We start from the raw sequence: 11,076 nt of genomic DNA on the forward strand, positions 1-11,076 counted from the left end.
GTCTCAGTCTCTCTCTCTTCTCGTCTGCCCTTCTTCCTCTTCTTCTACTATGTCTTCTTCATTCTTTTTTTTTTCTTTCTTATATTCTTTTGTGCTGTTGTTTCCTTTTTTTTTGTCTTCTCTTCTTCTTCTCGTCACTCCTCTCCTCTTCTTGTTCTTCTGTTCTTTCTTCTTCTCGTCTTCTCTCTTTTTTTTTTTTTTCCTGTTCTCAGTCACGGCAGGAACCTAAATTGAGAATGAGAAGATAAGAATAGAGATGGAGGGGAAGGGATGGGGATCCTTCGGCTTTGATACCAATTGATGGAAGGCTAGTAGGGATAGGGAAGAATTCCCTGAGATGGGACTCAAAGTCGCAGGGGAGAGGAAGAAGTCGCATTAAGAAAGAGCCGAAGGAGAATCGCACACTCAGCCCATAGGCACACACCATAATATCAACTCAGCCCATAGGCACACACCATAACTTCTTCCTTCAACCTGTCTTTCTCAATCAATTACAAGCATATAAATAGGAAATTGAAAAACTCTAACATGGAAAGAAATCCTAAAAGGAAACTAAGTCAAAAGGAAAAGAAATCTTAAACCAACTCTAACTATGTCCTACGTATACAACTTCTCAAAAATAAACAGAATAAAATAAACTAAAGATATTAGTTTCCTAAATAAAATAAACTACTAAAATCCTACTAGACTAAGGACTCAATATGGATCCGGTTCATCTCTCGCTAGATACCCAGATGGGTATGGATCGCTCCATGGGTGCATATCTACATCAATTTCCTTAACTCCTTTACTAAATCCATAATACCCCTCCTTTTCTAACTTCCTATTCCACTTTGTCCCCATCACCTATTATTTTACATAGGATGTGCATGAATGTTTCTGAAATTACAAGATTGCCACTCAACAATTAAATTGAGATATTTTGTCATTATTGTGGGCCCCAAGCGATCCGATTCCAGCTTTTTGGAACCCGGATCCGCATCACGTACCAGCATTAGGGAGAATGAAAGGCAATTATTTTCTCGGTTTCGACTGGGATTGCAAGCTGAAATTAATAAGGGGATTGAGAGATTGCTTTGACAAGGCTCTTTGTGCAGAGGAACTCATAGCATCGGCCGGTAGAAAGTTTTGTTATCAAGCTAGGGAGGTTAAGAAAATTTTTCCAACCACTAAATCTAACACTTCAGCCATAGTTGTCAAGGCGTCGCCTTGGCGTTCAGGCGGTTTTCCTGGATCCTAGGCGACTATCGCCCTATTGCATTGCATGTCACTTTATATTTTTGGACTTATTTATGCCAAATATCATTTAATTTACTTAAGATATTATTCATAAATAAGCAAATACTCCTTATCTGAATCTAATAAAAATAGTTTAAAAATCAAATTCCAAAAGAATAACTCAACCCCCCAGTCCAAGAACAAAAACTGGATTTTTTGTTGTAGGGGCGATTTTCAACTTTCAAATGCTAGGGTTTTTCCCTATTTTGAAAATTTTATAGATCTTCTCATTATAAAGCATTGCTAAAAACCAAAAGTCCAGTAAAATAATATTTTGGTTTGATGTTTTTTAAGATTATTTTCATTCAGGCAATTTTAACAAAAATTACGCACTTTAAAATAAGTTTGGCCGGAAGATAACTTTGTTATAACTTAACCAAAAAACATGGCAAAAAAAAAAAAGGGAAGGAAATGAAATGTGCAGATTTGGAAACGGTTTAGAAAAGAAGTGAAGGTTTAAAATCAGTTTTGGAGGTGGAATTAGAACCAAATCAGATTTAGTCTCATTATTTCAAGCCGAATTCAGGCCAAATTTGATTTAATTCGGTTTGGTTCAATTAATTCGGCTCAGTTTCATTTTTATTTTCTCAATTCCGATTTCACTTTGACACCCTTAGCAAAAGGGTATAGTGACCGATATTGGTCAAAGCTATAGTGACCGACATCGGTCAAGATTAATGTGATTGACATCCACGGTCAAAATAGTGTACCGCAATTGAAATGGTCAAATAGTGCTACATGTTGGTTTCGCTTTAGAAAGATGAGTTCATTATCAAGAGAGGTGCTAATATGACCAAAGAATTAAAACATGTCCATAATCTCTATGAATATTGTGTTAATAACACCGTTCATAATTATTGTAAAGGGCAATTGTTGGTAACCCATTTTAGCAAATCTAGCCTATAATACTAAGGGAGTATCCGATCAGATGTCGATCTATTAACCAAATGTGTTAAGGAGCTAACCAATTAAGCTGACTAGTAATCAAGTTGACCAAGAAATGACGACCCTGTATGAAGAAGTTGATCACTCAGAAAGACCATCAAGTTGATTGAGCAGGCTGACCGAATACAGTCCGATCGACTAATCAGGTTGATCAAGTATGCTGACCGAATATGGTAACTGACGCACAAAATAAACCACAGGTAGAGTTCTTATTAGTTTGAGGGAAATGACACTTGTACAATTTCAAGTGGTTCAGACAATTATACCTAGGGTAATTTACAACGCCACCCCCTGGAGAATTCCAATATTAGAGGGACACCCCCTCTCTTTCACCCGGACCCCCTACCGTCAGTCACTGTTAAGTGAAAAATTAAAAGTACCATTATACCCTTATCATCAAAAGATATTTTTAACCCAATTCCTCTTCCCCCCTACCTATACTCACCTTCACCGTGACATCAAAAGCAGAGGTGATCGTTCAGAGCACCGAAGATCATGGCAACGGCAGCATCAGTATCAGCGACGAACGACGAAGCTCATCTTTGTCTTCTTCCTCACGGTTTTAACATCTCTTTATGACTCAAATCCTTAAGCATATTCTTTTCCAGAAAATATGAAAGATGCTCAAGTGGAATTGGATTATTAACCCAATGAATGCAAACATCATTCCTCCCAGTTTCTCTTCAGAAAACCAAAATAAGAATGGAAATATTCCAATGAATGTGAACATCATTCCCCCTGGTTTCTCTTCAGAACGGGAAAAAAAAATCTGGAAACACCAAAAACCTAACGAGAGAAAAAAAAAAAAACCCTAGAGAGAGCAGAAACAGAGGTGTGGTTGGCGCCGATTAAGGTTCTTCGGGGGTGAGAAACGAAGCAAAAATGGGAAAAGCGGGATGTGATCTTTTCTTCAACTGATTTCTCTATTCTTCCTTTTGGTTTGGCTGAAAGTAAAGCTTGGTTCGAATGAAAGTAAAGCTGAGTATTTTTTTTCTGTTCTTCGATCTTATTTTTTTTTTTTCTTTTTCTTTCTGATCCGTCTCCATTATATGATTTTCTGGTTTTTCTCTGTTCTTCCACCTTGTTCGGCTGAAAGTAGAGATGCTTTTTAACAAATGGAAAGAGAGAGAGAGAGAGAGTTACAGTTAAAACCTCTTTCATGGTGATTAGAGCACTTGCAGCGGCCATGGTATCGAATCGAGCTTTGAAACCGAACAGAGTATTTGGAAGGAGAATTGAAACCCCCCACCGAGGGTTCAAAATCAGGATTTCAATACAAGAAACGAAGTGCAGAAGAATCGATTTGGTCAGAGGCGACGATGGTGGGAGCACTTGGAGGGTCACGGAGGTGGAAAGTGAGATCTCCGGTGGGGGAGGAGGAGTGGTTCGGTGAGTTTGGGGAAATTCAGAAAAAAGGCCAAAAACGAAAGAGAAGAGAGAGAGAGATACTTAGAGCAAGGGTATTTTGGTATTTTAAATAAAATATTATTGTTGACATCAGCATATAAGGTATATTCTTCAACCGTGACTGACGGTAGGGGGTCCGAGGCTAATTTGGTGAAAGAGAGGGGGTGTCCCTCTAATATTGGAATTCTCCAGGGGGTGGCGTTGTAAATTACCCTTATACCTATCCAAGTTGTAAAAATCAAGCTATAAAAAAGGGGCTTCAACAGAAGAAGGATGTCTCCAACAGATCAAATAAAAACATAATGCATCATTTATCTTTTCCTTTTCAAGTAGACTAATTTTAGCCTTTATCTTTTCCGTCTTTGCCTTTACGTTTCTTTAGAAGATTAGTCTTTTCTTTGTATTTTCTTAACAGATTAATTCTATTTCTTAGCCAAGACCATGACGGCCCATGCTTCATCGTGATTGTCTTAAAGACCATGACGGCTCGTGTTTTGTCAGGGTTTTCTTAGTTTATATTCATGGCAATCCTTTGCTTTGCCATGATTGATGTAATGGATTGTGTTCTTCCTAGATCAAGCAATCGAGGCATGTAAAGACCTCACTTTCTCCCTGGTTAGAAGTCAGTAAATATTCCATGACTGTTCTCTCGAATCTGTATGACTCTAGCACGACTGTGCATCTCACTTTTTTTCCGTGTATTTGTTGCCAACAAGATGATTCAATCCCTATATTGTCGTCTTCCTCTGGTGAAGCTCCTAGCCCATCCGTCCCTAATGACTTACAAATAGCTCATCGTAAAGGTACACGCGCATGCAATAAAAAATTTATAAATGTGTATCCAATTGATAACTTTGTTTCCTTGTCTCATCTTCCATCGTGTATCCATGGTCTTGCATTATCCCTATCTACTCATACCCAAAACTCATGTCAAAGCTCTTCGTATCCCTGGATGGAAAGCTGCCATGAATATAAAAATGGATGCTTACTTGAACCGTGCCACCTGGAGCCTAGTAGATTTACCTACTGGTAAGTACTTGGTGAAGTGTCGTGGGTTTACACCATTAAATATCATTCTGATGGCTCTGTTGAGTGGTTGAAAGCTCATCTAGTTGTCAAAGAGTATACTCAGACGTATGGTATTGATTATTTTGGGACTCTCTCCTATTGTTAGGCAAAACTTTGTTAGCCTTCTTATTTCTCTTGTACAAACTATGATGGGCCATTGTTTCAGTTGAACATCAAGAATGCATTCCTATATGGTGATTTTCAGGTGTATATGGAGCAACCCCCTGGTTATGTTGCTCAGGGGGAGAATAATGATCGGGTGTGTCATTTACACAAGGCTATATATGAACTTAAACAGTCCCCTCAGGCATGGTTTGAGAAATTTAGTGATACTGTGGTGAATTGTGGTTTTTCTCAATGCTATTCTGACCACTATATCTTTATCCGTTGCAGATGTAATAAATTGGTTGTCATAGTGGTTTATGTGGATGATATTATCCTCATTGGTAATGATGAGGTCGGTATTTCTAATGTTAAAAACTACTTACAACAGCATTTTCAAACCAAAGACTTAGGTCACTTCACTATTTTCTCGAGATTGAAGTGGTTAGATGTAAGAAGGGGATTAGCTTGTTTTAGAGAAAGTATGTGTTGAATCTTTTATCTGATACTGGTATGCTTGCATCCAGAATCGTAGATGTCCCTATAGATCCCCACCAAAAATTTGGTGTTAGTGATGGTGAACTTCTCTAAGATGTGCATCATCATAGAAGTTTGGTTGGCAAGTTGATATATCTTACGTTTACATGACCTAACATTTCTTATGCTGTTGGAGTTCTTTGTCAGTTCATGCAATCTCCTTAGAAAGCACATTGGGATGTAGCTATTCGTGTTTTTCAGTATTTGAAGGGTGCTCCTGCTAAAGAGGATTCGTCCTAATCGGCATATGGAGCTGGTTGCCTACTCTAATGTTGATTGGGCTGGCTCAGCTAGTGATCGTAGGTCCACTATAGGTTATTGTACCTTTGTTGGGAGTAATTTAGTTACATGACGAAGTAAGAAGCAGACTATCATTGTCCGATCTAGTGTTAAAGTCGAATACAGAGCTATGGCTCACACCGCTACTGAGTTGATGTGGTTACGGGCGTTACTATTGGAGTTGGGTTTTCCCGTAACTAAAGCTATGAAGATGTACTGTGACAACCAAGAAATTGTGTATATTTCCAGTAACCCTGTCTTCCACGAGAGGACGAAGCATTTGAAGTGGATTGTCACTTCGTTCGTGATGCAATTTTGAAGAAATTAGTTGAGACACCTTTTGTTCCTTCCACAGATCAATTGGTTGATATGTTTACTAAGTCTCTGCTTGCTCCTAGTTTTCGCAGTGGTTGTACTAAATTGAGTATGGGTGTTGTGTATGCTCCAGCTTAAGGGGAAGTGTTAAGTTTTAGGAGTTTTAGGGGTATTTTAGTCTAGTCGATATTATTTATGTATTGTTTATGTCTTACGCAGGGCACAGGGTATTCTTGCCCCTATTTCTTTATTAAAGCAATAAATGTATATTAAGAGACGGACCTACAGCAAACTATTCTAGTCTGAGCCGCAGGTTAGCTTCCCACACTTCGGGACTGCTTATGACTCTCGCCTCTCTCCTCTCTTCTCTCTTCTTCTTCTCTTCTTCTTTTCTCCTCCTTCCCTTGGTTTGATTACAGGATTCTACAATTGTAGCAATTATCTTAGTAGCTCCTATTCAAGAAGAAGCTCCTAGCAATGAATATGAAACAGCACAACATTCTTCATGGCACTCATTTAGAATGGCAATGGCAATGACAATAGAAAAAGTGTAATCCTTTTGAACAATTTCAATTGAATGAACAATTTCAATTGAATACACTTGTCTCTCAGTATGATACTCTTCATTATAGTGTTTATACATATTACATGTTATATATAACTTTCTTTTAACTGTTTTTTTATGCAAAAGTGTATTAAAAAAGTGTTTCCTGTCCATTTATGTGTGTAACTACTATGTATATTTAGCATATCTTCAATACGATACGATACCCTCAAATATGTTTCTTAATTTTAGCCGACAGATACAGTGAGCAAGACCAATACTTTAACCTTGATTGTACTAACATGAAGGTACAATGACAATCCAACATGAAATCACCAACCCATTACCTTGCCAAATTCAGTATCTTATAATCGCAAAAACATCACAATGAGGGGATAAAATAAGGGAAGAGGTACAATTTAAGGTTACAATTCTAATGAATCATCCTGCAAAGGAAGGCAAATCATATACAGTTTTAGGGTTTGATTGATAATAATCCTATACTTTTATCAAACAATAACACAAAGTGTTATTAAGTTTTTTTACTAGTTGTCAAACAGAGGATGAAGATTTACATAGTGGGTCACATATGACAAGTCTTTTGAAAAATATTTTATAGAAAATAACAGTGATTGACATGTGTCAACACATTACATGTCAACCCAGGACAATGAAGCACACAACTAGCCAGCCAAAGCAAATTCCATCTTTGGAGGTATTAGCAAAACAAAATCACTGAGTCTGAACCCAATAAGCCCAAGTACCACCCCAACCATCTCTATTTCACAAGTTCTTTCAGACAAGCCATACATGCTTCCCCTACCCCTCCACCACACCCCCCCCCCCAAAAAAAAAAAAGAAGGAAAACCAAACCCTTAGCCCTGTCATGGCTATCAAACTCCTACACCTCTGCAGTCTACATAGGAACTCCCACAAGACAATGTTAATTTGATATTCTTTTCCTCATTATAATATTAGTATTGATTAAATTAGGGCTTATCTACTGTCAAATTTGTTTAGATAGGAGGACTAAATGAACCAACCTACTTGTCCTGATCAAATTTTACTGTGATCACTTAAGCAAATCCAAATGTCTTTGGTATTTTCCCATTTTGGTCATCTAATCAAGGGTATCATTATAACATTAGTTGAAAGAGTGCCTAGTTCAATGAGACGACGAATTTGAGTTGCACTACACTTAAGAATGGAATTGTCAAACTTTTTATTTTGTTTAGTAAAACAGGTGCTTAGTGATCCAAGGAAATGCATTTTAGTTTTCTACTTTTTGCTTTAGTATATGCTCAAACTTATTTTAGTACGTCATAGCATTCATGCAAATTCACCAGAAACAGCTTAAAACAATATGATCATGACTCATCTGATATTGCATGGGGGGAATAACAGATGGTTAATATGTAAGAAGGAATGTTAACATCTTTCCAATAATGTTTAACCAACAATAGAGTAGCACAAATGAGCTATAAGAAACAGTAACTACTTCTCAATTAAAACAATCCATTGGTTGCAAGGTACCTGCTGGGCAGTTTATAGACCCCCGGTGCTGGTGTAACATCTTGCACCTTTTGTTCTTAACTGTTTTCTTTTTCCTTTTTTTCTTTTTTTAAATAGAATTCTTAATCACTTTCATTTAATAATATAATGTGTAGCTTGTCTAACTACAGTAAAAAGGGAGTACCAAGTGCATGAGGCTCCCGCCACTACGGGGTCTGGGGAGGGTCATAATGTACACAGCCTTACCCCCTGCTTCACGGAGAGGCTGTTTCTTGTCTAACTACACTATAGTTATATATAGAATATAAAAATCATATCATTTCTATGCATCAAGAAATTATGCGTAAAATCATTCATTGAAAGAGCATACAAAGGACTGACCAAGAATGTAACAATAAAATCTGCAACAGAAAAACTAGTTTCATATGTAAACAATGCCTAAAAATTAAGACAAGCTTATAGACGGATGAGCTCAGAACACGGAGGCTGGAGCCATTCATTCACATGTATTTCATAAAAGGAAGAGACTCACCGGATATTGATCTAATAGTGAACCCTTTTGATTCTTTCCAGGAGTTAGTGGATGACTGTGCTCCTTCACAAATCTGGAAATAGTCCATTTCCCTGAACTGAGTCTTTTTACAGCAATCATCGCTTTGCAACCAAGCCTTGTGGGTGCCCGTGGCTTGATTACACTCCGACGCTTATCAGGTACTCGGAAACCCTCTTTGTTACACACATATTCCCGACCAATAATAGCCCGATCACGCCTTGAACGATAGACTTTGTTTGAGCGGGCTATGAATCCCGTCCGCATAGCATATGCACTATAAAATGCATGTACAGCTGTTTCAGACTCAAACTCCATACCCACTTGTGGTTCTAAATTTGCATTCCCTTCACTTCCAGCTAAAGTTCTTCCAGAAGAACTCTGAGATACTATATCATTCTCACCCTGATGTATCTCCCCTTGATCAGAACTTTCAACCAATTCATTGTTATGACCCTCTCTAACAACCGTAGCTGTGGGATTCCCTAATTCCTCCCCACTAACCCCCAAATGAAGTCCAAAATCCACTGCCACACAAAATTTTATTCTATTACTTTCCGTACCCACATGAATATTTGTCCAAATAAAACAACCAATTGTTTCAAACGAAACCTGATTTTTTCAAAAGAATTCAGCAGCAGAATATGCATTTCAAACAAGGATTGACCAAATCAATAGTATTTGTTCTGAAATCAAGGCATAATCCCAGAAACAAGAAACAATAAAAATTAAATTAAAAATTTTCTTAGAAAAAGAATAAAATCTTTGTAAGACAGACCCTAATGGTGGATGATTTCAGAAACAAATTCAAATTTCCATACGAAATACCAGCGAAAGATTACTTTAGATAATTGAGAAAAAGCTTACTGAATTTCCCTATTGTCGTTTGACTGTAAAGACTGAATAGCCCACGAAAAACGATCGATCAAAAAGAGTAAAAACAGACCGATCGGGAAAAGAATTCAGGCGCTATTGAGCTTTGGAGTCATGGCTTTGTGCTTTGAACGTGACGAGAGTCGGCCTTAAACCGCATGGTTTCTCTATATTTGTTTTGGAACTGGGAGGGGACTCGGGAGGGGGGCAATCGGATCCTCTCCTAAGCGTCATCGAATATCGATACGTATATAAGTGGTGATCCAACGATTTTGAACGCGACGTTTCTATTATCTATCATGATCGATAGAAACATAATTGCTGGATCATCATTTGAACACGTGTCAATCACCAAGAAGATAATTATAAATTGAGACTAATTGGATCCAAACAGGGAGCGATTCAGTCACCCAAGGTACTACATACTTTATGATTATGCCATCTGTCCGAATAGTGTATCCTACAATTCGTTTTTATCCAAGAAGGAAATGACAGAAAGAAAAACATCTAGAGTAGCTATCAAGTGATTAATCATCATATTGGAATCGGATTGATAACGTTTCTTGCCCCGTCCCTTTTTTACTAAAGGGATCAATCTCTCGTCAGTTCGGTTGATTTGGATGATGATCAGTGGTGTGGAATCCAACCTCAAGCAGATCATATATAGGGAGAGGGTTCTAGGGTTCTAGGGTTCTTGGGCATAGGGGAGTAGGATCTGGGTCCTCTTCATAGAGCCCAGGGACCAAGGATGGGAGGGCTAGGCACACGTCCTGAGGTCACCTCAATCGTGGGATCACTCTCTGGTTACTGGGCTCTATAGAGAGGAATTCTAAGGGGTGTATTCATGAGGTGTGATAAAATGTGTCATACTGTAAAGGGTAATAAAGTCATTTCATGTGAAGAAAGAGATAGACATAAAGGAACTAGTGTACCCACCCCGACAGCTCTGAGAACCTTTTCCCTTCATTATAATTAACATTTAGCTTGAAAAAATCAAACATTTAACCAAGTAAAATGTGTGGGGTTGGACTTGGTCACCTCATGAGCTTTGTAATTCATTCTCTTAGATTTTTTTTTTTTCCCCTTCTTATATGTAAAGAGAAGGCATTAATTAAACGAAACATATTCTGCGTCATCTAAGAAAGAAGTCAACGGCATACATAACTTGACTACACTGCCCTCTTATGAGCAATAGAAACATCCCTCCTAGTTCTTGTTTCAACTTCAACCGATTCAAAACAACCCATTAGATTGCAAATATCATACAACAAACTAAAAGAGTTACAAAGCGTGAACCTGTTTGTCAAAAATTTGCAACCAATACATGGTAGAATGGGAAAGTGTGCAGCCATGCCAGAGTCGTATGACTATTGACACCATAATTTGGATTTTTAGTGGACCGATTCTGTAATACCCTACTTCTTAAACCCGGTCTGATTACACGGTTGACCCGGTTTAACTATGCAGGACCCGAACCGGAGAGAGTTAGAGCGGGCTCCTTATGGACTATGATGGCAAGGGTGACCTTAAACACCGGCTGGCCCGACAAGTCCGAGCCAGTGCCAGAAGAGACGGGAGTACCCAAGCCGTGTACATGCACCTATCATAAGGCCATGTACGGATAAAGCAGGTATTGTAGCCGTATATTAAGGTGTATACGTATATT

General features: G+C 38.2%; 1 protein-coding gene across 1 annotated transcript; it reads right to left on the reverse strand.

Moving 5' to 3' along the window:
• Positions 1-7,380: 7,380 nt before the first annotated feature.
• LOC122063179 (protein FAR1-RELATED SEQUENCE 5-like) lies at positions 7,381-9,671 on the reverse strand. The gene is made up of 2 exons (XM_042626886.1): positions 9,405-9,671; positions 7,381-9,064 (listed from the first exon to the last, which is right to left on the reverse strand). Coding segments are annotated over exons 1-2 (567 nt in total). The 5' UTR covers positions 9,406-9,671; the 3' UTR covers positions 7,381-8,498.
• Positions 9,672-11,076: the final 1,405 nt, after the last annotated feature.

Source organism: Macadamia integrifolia, unplaced genomic scaffold, assembly GCF_013358625.1.
Source record: "Macadamia integrifolia cultivar HAES 741 unplaced genomic scaffold, SCU_Mint_v3 scaffold1235, whole genome shotgun sequence".
In the NCBI taxonomy this organism is placed as follows: domain Eukaryota; kingdom Viridiplantae; phylum Streptophyta; class Magnoliopsida; order Proteales; family Proteaceae; genus Macadamia; species Macadamia integrifolia.